The sequence below is a fragment of the Mytilus californianus genome, unplaced genomic scaffold, assembly GCF_021869535.1.
Source record: "Mytilus californianus isolate M0D057914Y unplaced genomic scaffold, xbMytCali1.0.p SCAF_8, whole genome shotgun sequence".
NCBI classification, from domain to species: Eukaryota; Metazoa; Mollusca; class Bivalvia; order Mytilida; family Mytilidae; genus Mytilus; species Mytilus californianus.
In genome coordinates, this window is record NW_026262734.1 from 96818430 (window position 1) to 96840033 (window position 21604).

At 31.5% G+C, this 21604-nt stretch overlaps 1 protein-coding gene across 10 annotated transcripts in view; it reads left to right on the forward strand.

Annotated features, from left to right (window-relative positions):
* Positions 1–21604, forward strand: part of LOC127712720 (protein phosphatase 1F-like) — a 38470-nt gene that overhangs the window by 5941 nt on the left and 10925 nt on the right. For 9 of the 10 annotated variants that reach the window (XR_007987291.1, XR_007987293.1, XR_007987290.1 and 6 more), the window contains exons 2-6: positions 4966–5111; positions 7542–7741; positions 9730–9918; positions 10613–10756; positions 12449–12545. Coding sequence is in view for 2 of the 10 variants with exons in the window: in XM_052219321.1 (XP_052075281.1) it covers positions 4966–5111; positions 7542–7741; positions 9730–9918; positions 10613–10756; positions 12449–12545 (776 nt within the window). In the remaining 8 variants the exon portion in view is untranslated. Of the gene's footprint in view, positions 1–4965; positions 5112–7541; positions 7742–9729; positions 9919–10612; positions 10757–11631; positions 11726–12448; positions 12546–21604 lie in introns of all 10 variants that reach the window. The other variant, XM_052219323.1, reaches the window with a different exon arrangement.

The window sequence follows — 21604 nt, forward strand, 5'->3', positions numbered from 1 at the left end:
CTGAGCCGCCTCGAATAGAAATCAACCTTATGCAAATGAATATCAATACATCTGTTAAACTTATTTTGGGTTGAAAAAATCTCTATGCAAAATATGTAACTGTTTGAAAATTTAATTAATAAAAGAACCCTACAAACAGACAAACACTCATCTGTTATTTCGTATTTGAATGTTCCAAAATATATCAAAGTCTTGTACATGTACATGTATATGTGCACTTGCTTACGGTCTATTTCTATTTGATGCTGCTCATGTTATAAACCAAACCAAAACAAAATTTGTAGAGGTCCAATAAAAAAACAAAATCATTTGGTATCATACTTGTGTCCAGTGATACAAACCTACTAGTCCAGTGCTAGAGTATTATTACAATAGTACTGCAAAATACTGTTGTTTATAAAATCATTGAAAACCAAAAGGTTAGAAATTTATCAATCTAGAAAAAACACCCTGTTTTTGACTGTTCAAAATAAGAGGCCATGGCATTGTCAGGTTATTTCAACTTATGAGTTTGAATGTCTCTTTGGTACATGTATCTTTGGCCTCTCTTTGAATCCATTGGCCTTGGAAGACAGCAATGATTTTCATAGATCATTGTAGATATTATTAGATACTCAACTCATACTCAGGGAAAACAAAAAAATCAGCCTTTAATTGACCCTCATGCATGACCCCTGTCTTAGATCTCTGGGAAAATTTTAGTCATGGCTACACTTATCACAGTCAAAGTATGAACAGATTTTGCTCTGTCTTATTACATAAAATCTCTGGTATGATAATTAACAGAAGAACAAAGTTCTCTTATGTAAAAAACAGATACTTGATTTATTTTCCTGATCTGACAAGAAATAGATCTTATGATGACATGTTTCCTATATGGATACCTGATGTTGTAATTAGCACAAAGAGATTATTTGATAAACCTTAGAAACAGAGAAATCTTTTCTACACCTCATTAGTTAACAGTTCATGCTGAAAGGATTTGTATGTTGTAACAGTAACCAGATAATATGGACACAGTCAGGGCTGTTTTTGTAAGAAAAGTCTTACCACTCAATTAACATAAGTTGGTGAATTTTGGGGGAATTTTATTATTTGTTCTTGTAAGATTTTTTAAAAGAGGTTTATCAGGATGCTGAGGACCTCTGCAACATTTCATAATCCTTCACCAATATGATAAAAAGAGAATAAAAAATAGTAGGGGTAAGGCACATATCTTCCTATCTTTTCTTGAAAGTAAATTGAACAGGAATAGTATTTATTTAAATGGGTGTTAAAGGAAATTGAATTTGATAAATATGAAAACATACCTGCCAACATTTCAAAATGCACATGGGGGTTTAGCGTGTAAGATGGCTCTCACTGTTCCACAAAACCTTTAAAGGGGCCTTCAAATTTATTTTCATGATGTTTATTTGCTTCTTCATACTTTTACAATCATAAACCCATGGTAAAATTGATTGTTTTGTTTTAAATTGTGGACAAAATTGCTCTTTTAAAATTTCCAATTGGGAGCCTCCATAGGGGAAAGCCCCCACAAATAGTGACAGTTGGCAGGTATGTGAAAAGAGAGTAGCAGGTCATCTACACATAGATGTAAATATCCTATTGTTTCATGATCATGGGCCTATCATCATATGGATTTTCATCAATGAAGTATATAAACTTCATCTAAATGTTTTTAAATTTTGAACACATTTGCAATAATTGCTCATACAATAGTTGAGTTCGACTGTTGATTTGATCATATTTGATAATATAAGGCTCTTATATATATAAATGTTTCTGAAAACATTATACAGTTTGTGTATGACGATGGACCACAAAATTCTCTGATTTCAGTGCTCTAGATGAAAGTTTGGAGATCTGAGAGCTCTCACCCCCAGATTTTGGTCGGGTTCGTGTTGTTAAGTCTTAATTTTTTGTACTGTTGTTAATCTGTTTGTCTTTTTTCTTTTTTTAGCCATGGCGTTGTCAGTTTATTTTCGACTTATGAGTTTGAATGTCCATTTGGTATCTTTCGCCACTCTTTTTCAGAGTTTTTACTTTTTTAAATTGTTGTAAATAAAGGAGCATTATATCAATTTCTTTACATGTAGAAAATAATTAAACCAGAGAATAAGAACTGAATCAACATACTGCCAGTAAATGAATTACTGATAACATCAAATATATACAAAATTCTTTATTTGATTCAAAAAAGAAATTACCATAAAAATATATAATGTATACTTTGTGAATATAAAGTATGTTAAACATGCCTTTGTTGAATGATGTGGAAGAAATTGTTGATTAAAATCAAAATTTCTTTCAATAGGGATCACATTTTAGGTCACCTTTAGCTTTTTGGCAGTTAAACACAAAACTTATAGTCTACAATGCTCCAACTTCAGCTCATCTTCCATCCTTTAATTTATAGAGTTTGAATTAAATTCTTGCTTAAAATTCCATTAGGGAAATTATGTAAAATATGTTCCCTATTCAAATTTCTAAACAAGAATTTAAAATCATTTTGATTTAGAGAGTATAAAAAGCATTTTTTTTTTTTAAATCAACAAGTTATATAATGATCAATTGTCCTTGTAAAATCTTAGGAAGTGTCAAAATAAATTGATTAACTCGGTACAAGGAAGTACTCACAACAAGCTTTTATATATTATAACACAGACAGGAAAACCATCTTATATTTTATTTAAATAAGTATATTTAGGCCAAGGTTATAAAAAGTAAAAACAAACACTTTACAAATTGTATGTTTCTGAAGCATTATACTGTGGCAAAGGAGAAAAAAAAGAGATAATGGGTAATTGTTACCATGGTTACTGGCTGACACAGCAACCAATGTTAAGGTTGTAGTCATTTCAGGTTTAGGAATTTTTGTCAGATGTTCGGACTCCTTGGGGTTATTCCTAAGATACAGGGTAAAATATTTGGCCCCATAATACCCACTATTCTTTCCATAGAAAACTTCAATAGCTCAATATTTTTAGCTTATTTTGTTCCTTAACTAATGCTTTTCTGATTTGTGGTAATTTATAAAAGAAAGCTAAAATTTCTTGCTATATATATATTAAGTCAATGAGAAAACCCCTTTCTTTTGTCAGCTCTAAAGGGACACGAGATAAGTAGAGAACCAATTAGGAAGGGGGTTGCATGGGGTTGTTACGGAGGGGGTTTCATCCTGAATTCCAAAAAAATTTAAGTATTTTCCCAGAATCTGAAAAATTAATTCCGGATTCCTGATAAATGTAAATCCTGAATTCCCACCCACAATTATAAAGGCCTAATCCTGATGTCCCGAAAAAGGTCCTTCAGCCCCTCGATTAGAGAAGACTAAAACACAATTGCAGTCCATAAAAGATAATTTAAAACAGAACTCTGAAGTTCAACATGCCAGTCATTAGTTAAAATTCTGTAATCAGCTGTAAAAGTATGTCAGAAAAACAGAGGAAAAATAAGAGATGACTTTAAAGAATTGCATTCTCTATATGGACAAAAAATTTCATTTATATATATATATTCATATGAATCATTTCAGACAAATTTTATATACATTTGTACTGGATATATGAATGATATTGTTATTTATATTTTATTTCCTAATACATATTCAACGACATTTTACTCCATGCATATCTTTTTCTTATTTACCCTAAAAATGTGTTTATTTGGAAAACAAGGCAAGCTTAAGTGTATAGGCAAAACTGTGAAGTGCATATATGCATGGCATTTATTATTGCCATTGTTCATCTAGGGACCAACATGTGAGATAAATATTGTGATTTAAAGAAATACAACATAGAATTATACTTCAAAATTTTAAAATGTGAGTGTTTATTTTTGTGAAACCTTTATAGCAACTTTCACAATAAAATAGAAACATCCCAAAAAATTTCTGACTTTACAATAATCAAGAAACTCAGATTTCCTTTATCTTCTGAAAGGTTGTTTACAACAGAAAATTCCAGGCATAAATTTTACTGTAAAAAGGATCACTGATAGTCTACATCCTAGTAGATATATTAACTGGATACAATCTTAAATCATTGTTAAATTACATAATCTCTGCAGATGTCTACATGTGTTGTCTGCATGAAACCTTGAAATTTGATTTAATTAAATCGGTGCATTAATTAGTCAAAACATAAATATTTAATTTTCATCCAACTTTAAGTTAACAACAGCTAACATTTATTTCAAATTTCTTTCTTCTAGATTTTAAAGGTAAACTTACCAACAGTTTCTAACTTTCTAAAGATTTCTTCAAAACTAACAGAAGATAAGAAAATCTAAATTTGCTATACCAAAGCAATGATTTCGAGCCTGGTATCATATATGATGTATATTAAGAGTTTTAAAGTTTGATATTCCAGTTAAGAGATATTTGCATTCTTAAATTTAATAGATACTGTAGCATTATGGTAATTACGGGACACAAGCTATACAAATCTAAGAGTTGTACATGCAGTATATATATTAGGTGGTTCAGTAGACACAAAGTCTTGCTTGTTTTAAACAATCACTGCTTGAAGTCTCCATCCATATAATATGTACAATCTAGTGCATTTTAATAGAGGAAGAAATATTTCAATCATTAATCACCAGCTTTCAATGGGGAAAAAAACTTGAGTAGTTTTTAGATATGGTTAATTGTGATTTTTTTAAGGTCCAGCAGCAAATATTACATGCATATTCAGGACTGTGAGGAATAGAAATCAAATGGTGCCTTCTGGAAAATTAATAAGAAATGTATGATAAAAACTAACACAATTAAGGAGGACTATAGCCATGCTAAGGGGGTTTGGTTAGTTCATACTGAAATATCAGTGAAAGTAACTTGAACCTTAGCCATCTCCTCTCTTTTTTTCATGTAAACTTATCTTACATTTAGAGCTAACTGTTAACCACAAAATATTAATTAGTTAATTTTTGTTTTTAATGAAACAAGATGTTCTTATATTTCAGCCACTGTCCACATACTTTGACAGCAGCAATATCCCGGTCTGTCCACAACCTTGTACGGAATATTGACGTCAGTGAACTTCAGGAATCCAAGACAGAAGAGGTGAAGGATGATGGGTCTGATATTATAGCAGAAGAACAGGAAATAGGTTTGTTTATCATATATCAGTTTTTATGCCCCACCTACAATAGTAGAGGGGCATTATGTTTTTCGGTCTGTGCGTCAGTTTGTTCATCCAACTGTCTGTCCGTCTGTCCCGCTTCAGGTTGAATTTTTTGGTCAAGGTAGTTTTTGATGAAGTTGAAGTCCAATCAATTTGAAACTAAGTACACATGTTCCCTATGATATGATCTTTCTAATTTTTATGCCAAATTAAGAGTTTTGACCCCAATTTCACAGTCCACTGAAAATAGAAAATGATTGTGCGAGTGGGGCATCCATGTACTATGGACACATTCTTGTTTACAGTTATAAATATATCTTGAAGGATGGAGAATGGGAAAGAATGAGGCAGTCTCAAAATATTTTGTTGAGAGTTAATTTTTTTTGTTTTTTTTTTTGAAAACTTAAACTAGGAAATGTGAAAAATGAGAGAAACGCTCTTTAATGTTTGGAAAACATCAGATATAATGTAGCCCTGCAAAAATAAAATTAGGAGATGGTGTGATTGCCGATCAGACAACTATCCACCAGAGTTCAAATGATATAAGCAATTATTGGCCACCTTACGGCCTATAACAATTAGAAAAACTGTAACATATTGTTGACTATAAGATATCCTGTATTCAATAGATTTTTAGAGACAATGATAAATTCTAAAGCAGAACATTTTCACAACAAATTTAGGGTAGGATAAAGTCATTAATTTACTGTAAAACAGAAATGTGTAAAAAAACACCACATGATCACTGAAATTAGATTGAAATGGGTTTGAATTAACTCTTCTAATCAGACTGATGATTAAATGATGATTCTAAATTTGGCAAACAACCAAAAAACATTGAAATTTGACATAAGACAACCAATGACAAGGTTCCTGACATGGGACAGTCACATGAATATGGTATTGATATTGTGATCTGAAATGACCTTTTTATATAAGAAAACTGATTGAAATATCTACCGAAGAATAACAACTACCATATACATAAATCTACAAAGATAACAAGGGGGATTACATACATAATACATGGTGTTCCACTATTTAAAAAAAAAAGGAAACTTAAAAACTATCCCATGTTATGAAGTTACAATGTTTGGTACTTAAGGTGGTACCAAACACCTTGACTAAAATCAATTTGGCTTGTTTTAATTAGTCCCCTACCGACGAAGTCAAAGGGGACTTTAGGTTTGCACTCTGTCCGTCTGTCTGTCCGTCCGTCTGTCCATCTGTCAGTCCGGCAACTCAGCTTTCCACACTTTTTTTCTTCGTTCTTGAAGATATTGATTTGATATTTGGTATATAGTTTTATCATGACAAGTTATAGATCAAGTTCGAATTTTGTTCCGGTCTGATGATTTAGTCCAGAGTTATGGTCCATAAAAAAACTCCATAACTAATGTTAGAGTACTATGTTAAACCATATATCTGTGCAAAGGGAGATAACTCATTTTTAAAAGACATTCTTTGGTAAATTGTTTGAGGAATTTTGTGGCAGGTTTATATATTATTTTGTATAAACTAATTTTCTGAATGCTAAATGTGTATATATATATATATATTTTTTTTTTTTATTAAGTGAAATCCTTTGATTAGATAATAATCTATTTTTATTAAGGTATATATTTCATTACATTACATTGTGTAGATAAAAGTTGTTGACATTTTATAGATAAGTTACAAATCTATATTAGTTTGCGACAAATGAAAGAAAAAATATTTGGAACTATTAATTATATTTGATTGTAATTTGAAAATAGATATACATTGTATTACATCATATAGATCTAATTTAAGAGAACTATTAATCATATCTTATGTTAGAGTGTTATAGGTTTTCCACACTTTTTTTCATCATGCTTGAAGATATTGATTGACAATTGGTATATAGTTTTATCATGACAAGTTACAGATCAAGTTCAAATTTTTATTTTGGTCTGATAAGTTTGTGCAGAGTTATGGTCCTCGGACTTGAAAAAATTCACTCATATATTCAGTTTTCCACACTGTTTTTAGTCATGCTTGAAGATATTGACTTGATATTTTCTTTTTGTTTACACCATGACAAGTTATAGAACAAGTTAGCATTTTGTTCCAGTATAATGAATTTTTACCCGGTAGGGGACTATGTATTGCCATGCAATACTCTCAGAATGCTTGTTTTCATAAAATTTTGACAAAATATTTACTTTGACCCTTTGATAAAAATATAAAAATTTCATAAAACTTGAACCACACACTTTATCGGAAAAATTTCATTGAATATATAGCAGTTTGACAAACACTAATTTTGATCATTGAGAAGCTTAATATTTCCTTAACAATAGAATGTGATTAAAACGTTCAGCTGATTTTTACAGAGTTATCTCCCTGTAGTGTTATGTACCACCTTAATATGAAATTTATCTTATTTTACAGTTTTAGATGCCAATAAAGTATGTGATGTTGTTATAGACTGTGTTCATGATGTTTGTAAATTGTGGAAAGATGAATTGCCAGAGTTATCTCCCCCTCAACAGTTGTTATATGCATGCACACATGAAATCAAGAATACTCGACGGAAGATGGAAGATCGACACGTCTTACTACCGGACCTCAACACATTGTTTGATTTAAGAGTAGGTAGTCATTACCATAGACGGTAAAAGTCTGCAAGACAGTTAATAAACAACAATTAAAATTAATGAGTTACTATTTTTTGTTGAAGGACATATCCGTTAACAAAAAATTGAAAACACCACAATGGCCTATGATACACTCGTTTAAGTTTGTTTAATTTTTGGTTTTGATAAAATGAAGGAACACAGTACATTTATCATATTTTAAAATCAAGAATAGTTAATGATCATGAGGTCAAAAGCACCAAATTGACCAAGCAGTTGACGTTTTCTGTTGTGCATCACCTGTTTTACTTGTGCAGAGGCAACAGCTAAGATGCTTTCCATCAAAATTTTATTCTATTCAAGATTACCAATATAAAAGCAAGCTACTGGGCATTTCTGACTGTATATTACTGCATAAAGATTTAGGTCACAGTAGTTTTTTAATCTCGTAAATCAATTAAGAAGAGACAAATCGAGGTAACAAGAAGATGTGGTATGAATTAAAAGTCACCCTTTTTTTTTTTTTTTTTTATTTGTTATTCAGTAGTCAGGATTTTACAATCCTTGTACATCACCACCTGACTATGGTGTTAAGGGGTTTGATATAGGAAACAAAAAAAATAATAATTGACTACATTTTTTTTCTACTGTGAATATATATTATATGAATATCAACATTATAATAAAAAGGGGAAAAGAAAACAATCACACACACATACACCCACTCTTGCACTTGCTTTAACATAACATATATCAACTTGTGTATTGCAAAGAAAAATGTTATCTTTGTAAAGATCTGCTCTTTATAAACTGTAAGTTTCATTTTTTACTTTATATGATTTGAATCAAAAGTAATTGTTACTAATCATGATGTTTCAGTTCCATCTAAAACAAGGAAAGTGTCATCAGCATATTGACTCAAAAGGGATTCATTTTCATGAACAAAAGTTCCCTTTATTTTGGGGTTTGACCTTATTTTCATAGAAAGTAACTCAACACCTATAATAAAAAGGTAAGGGGAGAGGGGGTCTCCTTGTCTACAGCCTCTCTCCAAATTAAAGAAGCTTGAAAGATGACCATTATTTATAACACAACTTGATGCTTTTAAATAAAATACTTCAAACCATCTGCATATAGATGGTCCAAAATTGAAACTCTTCAATGCTTTTTTCAAAAAAGACCATTCGATAGAGTCAAAAGCCTTTTCAAAATCTACTAATAGTAAAAGACCAGTTTTGTTATGTTTTTCTAAATAGTGCATCAAATCATACAATAGACGTGTATTCTCACCCATAAATCTGTCCTTTATAAAGCCTTTCTGACAGTCACTAATAATAGATGGTAAAACAGGTTTTATTCTATTAGCAATGACAGCAGAAGCAATCTTCTTGTCAGTATTCATAAGGCTAATTGGGCGCCAATTAGCTAAATGACGTCTATCTTTATCTTCTTTTGGAAAACATGTAATGACACTTTGATACTGAAATATTGAAAATTCCCCCTTTTCATAGCCAAAATATAACGATCTAAAAAGAAAAGGTCCAATATCTCTCCAAAAGACTTTGTAAAATTCTACAGTATACCCATCTGAGCCTGGACTCTTTCCATTTGACATAGATTTTAGTGATTCTGCACATTAAAAGAAATATTACCCTCACACAAATCCTTCTGTTCTTAGTGTGAGTTTAAAATTGTGCTTGAAAAAGGATTCATCATCACATTCCAGATTTTTACTTGAGTATAATGTCACCCTTTTAGTTATATGAAGTCATAGTGTAATAAACAGATGGTGAAAGTCTTAATTTTATAATTGCCAATTTTTACGTTTTCATGGTAAAACAAAAAAAAGGGAGCAATAAAACTCACAAATAGATTTAAAATAAGATGTAAACAAAACATTTTACATAAAAAAATACTTGCAAAATTGCAACTAGCATAATTTGAAATTTTGGAAGCTTTTAAAATTAATATTTCAACGAGGATTGTATTTTTATCATCTCCAGCATAATGAACGCCAGTCCTTCTATGCTGTGTTTGATGGCCATGCTGGTATTGAGGCAGCTAACTATGCCGCTGCCCATGTACCTTACCATTTTGTACAGAGCAGTGCATTCCCCAAGGATCCAGAGGGAGCGCTAAAAGCTGCATTCAAATCAACAGACGAAAAATTTATTGTCAAAGCAGTTAGAGAGGTAACCTTGTAGGATATTCAAATTGACAGATGGGATATTTATGATTCAATTTGATTCTTTACTGAGGTTCTGGATGGGATTTACAGAATAGAGAATAATGGGCAAAAAGTAGAGTAAAGGAAAAAAAATACAGAATAGAATAAAATGGAAAAAAATAAAGAAAATAGAATAATGATGTGCTAAAATATAAAGAAAAGAGAATAATGGACAAAATAGATAAAGAATAGAGAAAAATAATGGACAAAACAAATAAAGAATAGAGAAAAATTATATAAAAAATTAAAAGAATATAGAATAAAGAACCCCCATCCAGATCCTGTTTAATGTTGGAAAAATGAACATATTTGTTTGAAAAAGTTGTCATTTTTAAAAATTTTGCACAAAAAAACAACATGGATTATTTCTACAAGAATAAAATGTTATGGTTGTCATCATTGAATATTAAATTCTGATATTGTTTAAAAGAAAGTTATACTCTTTACTAAATAAATAACAGAAATATCATCTTTTCTTTATTTGTCATTGGATGTTAAGCAACCAACAATCAATCAATCTATATTCTCTGCTAAAGGTTGGTGGTTCTCTCAGGGCATTCAGGCTTCCTCCACCAATAAAAACTGGCAGCCATGATTAGAAAACAGTGGTGAAAGTTGCCTTAAAAACCAACAATTAATCAATCTTTTTTACATTCTAGAGGATAAAGAGTGGATCAACGGGAGTTTTAGCTTTTATAGACAAAAATAAACTACATATATCCTGGGTCGGTGATTCTCAAGCTGTTCTTGTGAAGAATGGACGACCAGTCACAGTTATGAATCCACATAAACCAGAAAGAGCGGTAATATTTAGTGAATAAAATATGTGAGCTCATGTAAGATACTGCAAACCAACTTTTATTCAATTATTTTCTGTAAGTTTAGCAACCAAAACAAAAATGCAAGTTGCTCGAAATTTCTTCCAAAATTAGTTTTGGTTTTGTAGTATTGAAATAAAAAGGATTATCAATTTGGCAGTTGGCCAAAAATTGTAACTTGTTAAATTAAATAGCCTAAGAATAAGTTGGTTTACAGTATTTTCCATATACAGGTACTTATATGAAGGACGTTGGATAGGTATCTAAACTTTACCGAGGTTCTTTCATAAGTTTTCTTCTTACATCCTGGGCTTTTAGTGACCATGAGGTCAATGTATTGAATAAAATTCTGGGACGACTTCAGCTGACCTTAATTTTGTGCATATTCCTGAATAATGTGTGTAAAACAATCACATTTTGCTTTGCGATGTCATACACTTTATTTTTTACAAGGAAACCTATTAATTTCCTACATTGGTGTAGAAAACAGTATTTCATTAAAGATGTCAGTTCAATGTCCTCAATTTCACTGGTCTTTACCAATTTTTTGCACAGTATTTGGTGAATGAAGACAAACTAACTTTTGATTTGAACAATTGCACAATTTGTCCATTAAGAATTCCAATATATTTTATGGTACTGCAGATTATTTTCAGAAATAGAGGGAAATTTGCATTTTTCGTGAGTATTTAGTTTTTTGGATCCATAAACGACTCAGTATATCCATATTCCTTCAGCTTCAGTTTAAATTATTTGAACGTTTAGCAACAAACATAGAAATGGTATCAGAATTAACGAAGTATTTATCTCACAAAAAAGAAAGCTAGACTGATCTGTTTGATATTAACGATGTATTTTAGGATGAACAAGCTCGTATTGAAGCTTTAGGAGGCTGCATACTGTTTATGGGTACATGGCGAGTAAATGGAAATTTATCTGTATCCAGAGCAATAGGTAACTCTTTACTTATATTCCGTTGTGCTAATCATAATCATTTGATGCAAATTCTCCAATAAATTTGCATCAAATGGATGTTTATGTTAGGGCTGTTCCAGAAAATATTATGTCCCCCCCAGGGAAGGCAATTTTTTTTTAACTTTATGTGGGTGGTTGTATTTGAAATACCAAAATGCAATGGGAGTGTTGTTCTAATTTTTTTTTTTTTTCTGTGGGTGGTGGGGGTTAAAAAAAAAGTGCCGTCCCTGGGGGGACATAGTATTTTCTGGAACAGGCCTTAGTATAATGAGGAATTTTGATGGTAACCATGGGAATTTTTTTAATGAAAACTTGTCTAAATTTGTTTTGGAATATGTTTTCAACAAAATGGTATCAAGATTGAAGTAAAAGAAAATTGTATTAAATTATGTTTGTCAAGATTTCTCAGCATACTTAATCAATGTTGAGTTGAAGTTTTCTGAACTAAACTTTGCAGTCAGATCTGCAGTACCAGGTATACTTTACTGTGATTACAAATATACTAAAAATTAACCTTTAGTAATTAAAAATCTTACTTTGAGCTCTAAAATGGAGACAAATAAACAAAAACAAATAATTTTTAGCTCTTGAGGACATTAAATTACTTTTGTTATACAAGTTTTAGTTCAGAAAATTTTCACTTTGAATATAAAAATACTTAAACATTGTTCATATGATTTTAAATTATCAAATTTCTTACAGGATGAGCGTGTTAGAATACAAAATCTTGGTGGTTATGTTTTAAACATGGGTGGAGTCTGGCGAGTAAATGGCATGTTGTCCGTGTCAAGAGCCATAGGTATAATGGATGCTGGTTTAGGATTTATATTGCTTGCATTTTTACCCCAGCAGAGCCGTTTTAAATTGAGATTGCTTGCACTTAGATTTTCTCATATTTAGCTATTCTAAACCATATCTATCATGTCGATGTTTTCACATTGGGGATTGCATGTTTGTCATTTTTCTAACATACAATTTTTAAATTTCATTTTTTTTCTCCATTTTATATATAGCACAAATGAATTGGACACTTAAAATTTTGCACAGGACTGTTGTTATTCATCCAAAATGACCTTTTTAAAAGGGTTGGATAATTATCTAAGAACTATAATTATTTATTGTATACCATGTAAACACACCAGAAAAATGTCATTTGCCTATTAAATCTATATGTTTCAGTATAAACTGGTTATGGGGCAACATGGGGGAAAAGTAAATTGTAACCAGATTATGTTAAAAATAAAATAAACATATTAAGTAAATATGGGATGAATAAGATGTCCTTACTAGATGATTTCAAATAATAAAAATTATTTTATCAATTATTTTTTGTAATTTTGCTTTCTGTTCTTCAGCACTAAAAAAAATTCGATATAAAAAAAATTGATCACAGTTTTTCAGGGGTGGGGACCTCTATGAAAAGTTCACAAATTAATCATGCAGCTGGTAAAAAAACCTATCAAATATGTTATTCCTTTAGAGAACCCAAATTGCTTATGAAAATCATATGAGGGTCTAGCTCTGTAACCACAACTCTAATGGTCCTTAATAATCCCCTACCAACTAAGTCGAAGGGGACTTTAGGTCTGTCTGTCTGTCTGTCTGTCTGTCTGTCTGTCTGTCTGTCTGTCTGTCAGTCTGTCAGTCTGTCCATTCGTCCGTCTGCCGGCAAATCAGTCCGTCCGTCCGTCTGCCGGCAAATAGTTTTCCACACTTTTTTGGTCTTTGAACTAAGAAAATTTTGTCATGCTTGAAGATATTGATTTGATGATTGGTATATATTTTTATCATGACAAGTTACAGATCAAGTTCCAATTTTGTTCCGGTCTGATGATTTTATGCAGAGTTATGGTCCTTGGACTTAGAAAATTCACTCAAATAATCAAATTTCCACATTTTTTTTCGTCATGCTTGAAGATATTGACTTGATATTTGTTATAAAGTTTACACCATGACAAGTTATAGATCAAGTTAGCATTTTGTTCCAGTACAATGAATTTTTAACTGGTAGGGGCCTATGTATTGCCAGGCAATACTCACAGAATGCTTTTTATATTTTCTGATTTGTGTGGGACAAATTAGACCCATATTGTCAAATAATATCATAAGGACCTAAGAGGTACAGTTCGGCAACTAATGAGTGCCATGCACACTAAAATTGATACCAAATGTTTGTTTCACGTCATCAGTATTTTCGTGTGTTTCCCTGTGATTATTAATGTTATTTGAGAAATGTTATATTTGTGTATGATTTGAAGACTGGATGCATGCTTTAGCATTAATTATTAATCTATATTCACCAATTTAAAGTACCGGTACACTTTCAACCAAAATGTTCTCCTTTTTTTATTACACATTCATGCACAATTAGACAAAAGCCAATCTGTGTAGTGATGGATGATTTTTGCACATAAACCTTTAGTTTAAACTTTCACTGTAAGTTTTAGTTAATTTATACGAGTACTCAAAGGGAAATTTTTGTATTTTTACGGAGTAAGTTTCCAGGAATTGAATACCTTTATAGACTAAATTTTTCATATAATTTCTATTTATGTCTGTCTATCTGCATAGACTTTTATATGTGGTAAGATTAGTCTTAAAAAGGTAAGAGGACAATAACAAACCATAATTAGGAGGAAAGACCTACAACACCATGGTTAAAAGAAAAAAGACGAAAAGATAAAATCTCTATATATATATGGTTGTTTCATTTTTGCTCAAAAGCCACCAAGATATGCTATTTATTATGCTCCTGCCGTAGGTGACTGTCCGTCCTTATGCTTTAGTCCGTCCGTCTGTTCGTCCAATTTTCGTTTGTTTGATGCTTGAGCGGGGATATTCGTGTCCTTAGACACATTCTTTTTTTTCCAAATTTCCCCCAAAAAAAATTTTGTGTGTGTTAGGTTTTATGTCATTAACATTTTATATTTGCTGCATAATGTCAATACAATCCAACATTATATAATGGTTTGACAGTTGCCCATTTAAAATTGCTTTCAAAACTTCATTTAATTTTGTAATGTGGCTAATTGTTTGATTTTTATGCAAAATATACTAACAAAGGATTTAGCATAATATTTTGTATATATTCAAGCAATATAATATCAATCATTATTAACTTAAAATCTTTTCTAAAATATTTATTGTTTATATGCTGTTCTTTACATGTGTTCTACACAACCATATTGTTCTTTCTCAAGGATGTGCCCTGGTAGTCTCATGTTAGTGTGATTGTCTCTAGTGTGGGAGGTCATGATTTCCTCTAGTATAGGAGGTCATGATTTAGAACTTAGTGTGATTGCCTCTAGTGTGGGAGGTCATGATTTAGAACTTAGTGTGATTGTCTCTAGTGTGGGAGGTCATGATTTAGAACTTAGTGTGATTGCCTCTAGTGTGGGAGGTCATGATTTAGAACTTAGTGTGATTGTCTCTAGTGTGGGAGGTCATGATTTAGAACCAAGACTGGGTCAAGTCAAAGACTTTAAAATCAGTATTTGCTGCTTTTCTGCCAAGTACTAACATTAAGGTTGTAAAAGCAAAGACTAGTGTGCTCGGAGTTAAAATAATGTGTCCAGGTAGGGTGACTTGTCTTCTTGCAGACTGTTACCTTGTGAATAATAATATTATTAGTATTAGAACAAAACTCAAACCTAACATAAAAGGAGTTATTTTGTTTGATTTAAAAAAATAACTGAAATGCATTTGACAAACTTGTGCACCTTTGAAAAGTTTATATTGTCTTTAAATACTCCTTGTCCTTCAATTTTAATGTGTATGAGTATTGATCAGATAATTTCATTAGGGGTTTATTTTTGTGTTAATTTCGGGATTTATATAGAATTGGGAAAATATCCCCTTGGCTCCGGGTCGAGTCAATTTTATCTCTATAAAAGAACAGAATTGAGGACGAATAAATGTTAAAAATAAAACGAGGTTTGCCTTTAAAAAGGTGAAATTTAAACTCTGAAAATGAACCGCTTTTTGGTGGAAGAAGACTTCAAGTCTTCTGAAAGCCTTTACTGCCGGCTGTATAATCATTGAACCGTCACCAGGACGTATGCCGTATCCCTTTCTGTGCTTTACAATTTCATAACAACTTCCGTACCATATCTTGACACCGATGTTTACACATGATCTAAGCATCTGCATCATTTAATTTATTAGTTAGGCTTGAAAAACGATCACTATCGTTAGTGTTATAATTTCTCATGTTTTAATGTATTAATATCAACCCTTTTATTTATGTAAATTATTAGATTTCATCTCATCTTACATGAACGTTATTTGTTAACTTGTAACCGGATGTCTTTAAAGTAAGAGTTTGTAGTACGCATGCGTGAATTTGGTATCGGGTCAGTTCGCCCTGATTACATCTTCGCCCTTGGTCCGTTCGCCCTGAGTTCGTCCCCATAGAGTACGTTCACCCTGAGTTACTTCTCCTTACTTTTTTCGTGGAAGTATTATATTGACTGCTTTTATCAAGGACGTTTTATACGTCCTTGCAATTATTAAAAAATAATAATATTATGGGTATTAAAGTTTAATAAACTTATTCAGATATTTATATGGTATAAATTCTCTAAATTCATGAACACACATGAAAAAAAAATGATTAAAAATTGATGGCTTGTTTTGGAGCATTAATAGGTCATGATATTAATTCTCACTGATTGTTGTAATAATTGTCTTTGGTAAATTAATAATTGGAATTATCGGAATAAAACAATTGGATTATTCGGGTTAATTTAAACCCTGTTGGTTATGTATCTGCGCATGTGCACAAATGGGAAATTTAATTGTGCATCTGAAAGTTTCAAAATAATGATAAACAGAATTGTCATATATTCATACAATCCATCTTGAGTTAAAGTCAAGTATATAAGTGGAGAGTACGACTTCAAATCAATGATGCTTGAAACAATACATGATTTAGTTGTTCCGTCTGCGTTCAGATCTTTAATGCAATCAATTAAGTCATATTCCAGTTTTAGACAACATGTGTTTTTTAAAACGAAATCTGCTGGTGTTTTACACATCAAACGATGCACTGTCTGTTGACAGAAATATCAATGTACAAACTAATGTCTGTTGACGGATTCCATTTCGAAAGTACGTAGCTTTCATGTCGGTCATTGTCGGAATGTCCCCAATGATTGCCTTTATTGCCTTAATACCTTTCAAAGTTTTAGAAGTGATAAAAAACGGGATTTAACAACTGAATAGTCCAGCTCTTTACCGTTATACGTCATTAAGGTACACACAAAAATGACATTATCGAGGCTCGAGTACGGAACCAGTAATTCGTTGCTGTCAATAGTTTTATTTTCATGATAAATTTCAGAAAAGGGCTTTGTGACTCCTGACGGAAAATGTTAAAAGACCCAGAGTCAAGCACACACGTGATTCTGTCAACTGATGGTGCATCGTTTGATGGTAAAACACCAGCAGATTCATGTGTGCGCTTGACTCTAAACTATCGCAATAACATAACAAGGTCATCACCTGACATGACCGGTCAATCCTTGGCCTGACACATATCTGCATTGGATATATTTAGAATTTTTATACGACCGCAAAAAAATTTTGTGGTCGTATATTGGTATGACGTTGGCGTCGTCGTCGTCGTCGTCCGGCGTCGTCGTCCGAATACATATTGGTTTTCGCACTCTAACTTTAGTTTAAGTGAATGGATCTTTTTGAAATTTGACCATAAGGTTAAATACCACAAAAGGAAGGTTGGGATTGATTTTGGGGGTTATGGTACCAACAGTTAAGGAATTAGGGGCCAAAAAGGGGCCAAAAATTAGCATTTTCTAGTTTCCAGACAATAACTGTGGAACGGTGTATGGATCTCTCTGAAATTATACTACAAGTTTCCATACCACAAAGGGATGGTTAGGATTTGCTTTGGGGGGTTATGGCTCAAACCGTTTAGGAATTAGGGGCAAAAAAGGGGGAAAAACAAGGTTGTCCTGGTTAATGGACAAATACTTTAGTACAAAACATAATTTAAAGCAGTGTAAGGGAGATAAATCAAATACATCATTGAAATTATCTCCCTTACACTGCTTTTAAATTATGTATAAAGTAATGGTTAATGAACAATAAAGATAATCTAAAACAGTGTAAGGGAGGTAATCCAAATACAACATTTTGGTTACTTCCCTTACACTGCTTTTAAATTATGTTTAAAGAAATGCATATTTATAAAGGAAGACCAGTAAAAATATCTGCAAATGTTTTCATCTTTTTTTTTTACAAAAAAATCCATATGAAAGATTTGACACTATATTTTTATTAATTCTATTATAAAATAGATTAAGTTAGCACTATGGTAAATTTAAATGGGTAATTATGGTTGCCAACTCCATTGGAAATTTGAATTGAGATTATGACCATATCTTGAGGGAAAGAATTTTTTTTGGGGAAAAAAAGGGGGGATAAAAAGAAATTGTGGGGGGCCAATTTTTTCTCATTTCAGATTTCAGAAATTAAAAAGAATTATTCTTCAAATATTATTTTTTTTTTCAAATTTCAAATATTGAAAAATTTCAAGAAGTAATCTTTAATTGCACAGTATGGCGCATTAGATTTGTAAAATCTTTGATCACATTTATTTATTTGTTATGCCGAATCTAACAGTGTATTTAGATTTTTAATTTTGGGTCCAGTTTTCAAATTGGTCTACATTAATGTCCAAAGGGTCCAAAATTAAACTTTGTTTGATTTTAGCAAAAATTGAATATATGAGGTTCTTTGATATGCTGAATCTAAACATGTATTTAGATTTTTGATTTTTGGCCCAGTTTTCAAGTTGGTCCAAATTGGGGTCCAAAATTAAACTTTGTTTGATTTCAACAAAAATTGAATATATGGGGTTCTTTGATATGCTGAATCTAACCATGTATTTAGATTTTTTATTTGTGGACCCCGTTATCTAATTGGTTCATATTGAGGTCAAAAGGGTCCAAAATTAAACTTTGTTTGATTTCATCTAAAATTGAATTATTGGGGTTCTTTGATATTCCAAATCTAACCGTGTATTTAGGTTTTTAATTTTGGGTCCTGTTTTTATACGACCGCAAAAAATTTTTTGTGGTCGTATATTGGTATGACGTTGGCGTCGTCGTCGTCGTCGTCCGGCGTCGTCGTCGTCCGGCGTCGTCGTCGTCGTCCTGCGTCGTCGTCCGAATACACATTGGTTTTCGCACTCTAACTTTAGTTTAAGTGAATGGATCTTTTTGAAATTTTACCATAAGGTTAAATACCACAAAAGGAAGGTTGGGATTGATTTTGGGGGTTATGGTACCAACAGTTAAGGAATTAGGGGCCAAAAATAAGCATTTTCTAGTTTCCAGACAATAACTGTGGAGCAGTGTATGGATCTCTCTGAAATTATACTACAAGTTTCCATACCACAAAGGGATGGTTAGGATTTGCTTTGGGGGGTTATGGCTCAAACCGTTTAGGAATTAGGGGCAAAAAAGGGGGAAAAACAAGGTTGTCCTGGTTAATGGACAAATACTTTAGTACAAAACATAATTTAAAGCAGTGTAAGGGAGATAAATCAAATACATCATTGAAATTATCTCCCTTACACTGCTTTTAAATTATGTATAAAGTAATGGTTAATGAACAATAAAGATAATTTAAAACAGTGTAAGGGAGGTAATCCAAATACAACGTTTTGGTTACTTCCCTTACACTGCTTTTAAATTATGTTTAAAGAAATGCATATTTATAAAGGAAGACCAGTAAAAATATCTGCAAATGTTGCATCATTTTATTTTACAAAAAAATCTATATGAAAGATTTGACACTATATTTTTAATTCTTTTATAAAATAGATTAAGTTAGCACTATGGTAAAATTAAATGGGTAATTATGGTTGCCAACTCCATTGGAAATTTGAATTGAGATTATGACCATATCTTGAGGGAAAGAATTTTTTGGGGGAAAAAAGGGGGGGGGGGGGGGATAAAAAGAAATTGTGGGGGGTCAATTTTTTCTCATTTCAGATTTCAGAAATTAAAAAGAATTATTCTTCAAATATTATTTTTTTTTCAAATTTCAAATATTGAAAAATTTCAAGAAGTTATCTTTAATTGCACAGTATGGCACATTAGATTTGTAAAATCTTTGATCACATTTATTTATTTGTTATGCCGAATCTAACAATGTATTTAGATTTTTAATTTTGGGTCCAGTTTTCAAAATAGTCTACATTAAGGTCCAAAGGGTCCAAAATTAAACTTTGTTTGATTTTAGCAAAAATTGAATATATGAGGTTCTTTGATATGCTGAATCTAAACATGTATTTAGATTTTTGATTTTTGTCCCAGTTTTCAAGTTGGTCCAAATTGGGGTCCAAAATTAAACTTTGTTTGATTTCAACAAAAATTGAATATATGGGGTTCTTTGATATGCTGAATCTAACCATGTATTTAGATTTTTTATTTGTGGACCCCGTTATCAAATTGGTTCATATTGAGGTCAAAAGGGTCCAAAATTAAACTTTGTTTGATTTCATCTAAAATTGAATTATTGGGGCTCTTTGATATTCCAAATCTAACCGTGTATTTAGATTTTTAATTTTGGGTCCTGTTTTTTAAATTGGTCTACATTAAGGTCCAAAGGGTCCAAAATTAAACTTAGTTTGATTTTAACAAAAATTGAATTCTTGGGGTTCTTTGATATGCTGAATCTAAACATGTGTTTAGATTTTTGATTATGGGCCCAGTTTTCAAGTTGGTCCAAGATAGGGTCCAGTATTTAAACTTTGTTTGATTTCAACAAAAATTGAATATATGGGGTTCTTTGATATGCTGAATCTAAACATGTATTTAGATTTTTGATTATGGGCCCAGTTTTCAAGTTGGTCCAAATTGGGGTCCAAAATTAAACTTTGTTTGATTTCAACAAAAATTGAATATATGAGGTTCTTTGATATGCTGAATCTAACCATGTATTTAGATTTTTTATTTGTAGGCCCCGCTATCAAATTGGTTCATATTGAGGTCAAAAGGGTCCAAAATTAAACTTTGTTTGATTTCATCAAAAATTGAATTATTGGGGTTCTTTGATATGCCAAATCTAACCGTGTTTTTAGATGTTTAATTTGGGTCCCGTTTTTTAAATTTGTCTTCATTGAGGTCCAAAGGGTCCAAAATTAAACTTAGTTTGATTTTAACAAAAATTGAATTCTTGGGGTTCTTTGATATGCTGAATCTAAACATGTGTTTAGATTTTTGATTATGGGCCCAGTTTTCAAGTTGGTCCAAGTTGGGGTCCAAAATTAAACTTTGTTTGATTTCAACAAAAATTGAATATATGGGGTTCTTTGATATGCTGAATCTAACCATGAATTTAGATTTTTTATTTGTGGGTCCCGCTATCAAATTGGTTCATATTGAGGTCAAAAGGGTCCAAAATTAAACTTTGTTTGATTTCATCAAAAATTGAATTATTGGGGTTCTTTGATATTCCAAATCTAACCGTGTATTTAGATTTTTAATTTTAAGTCCTGTTTTTTAAATTGGTCTACATTAAGGTCCAAAGGGTCCAAAATTAAACTTAGTTTGATTTTAGCAAAAATTGATTTCTTGGGGTTCTTTGATATGCTGAATCTAAACATATGTTTAGATTTTTGATTATGGGCCCAGTTTTCAAGTTTGTCCAAGTTGGGGTCCAAAATTAAACTTTGTTTGATTTTAACAAAAATTGAATATATGGGGTTCTTTGATATGCTGAATCTAACCATGTATTTTGATTTTGGACATTGGACCATAATAGATAAATTAAAAAAATTCAAGTTCTTAGACCACATTCTTTCTGTGTCAGAAACCTATGCTGTGTCAA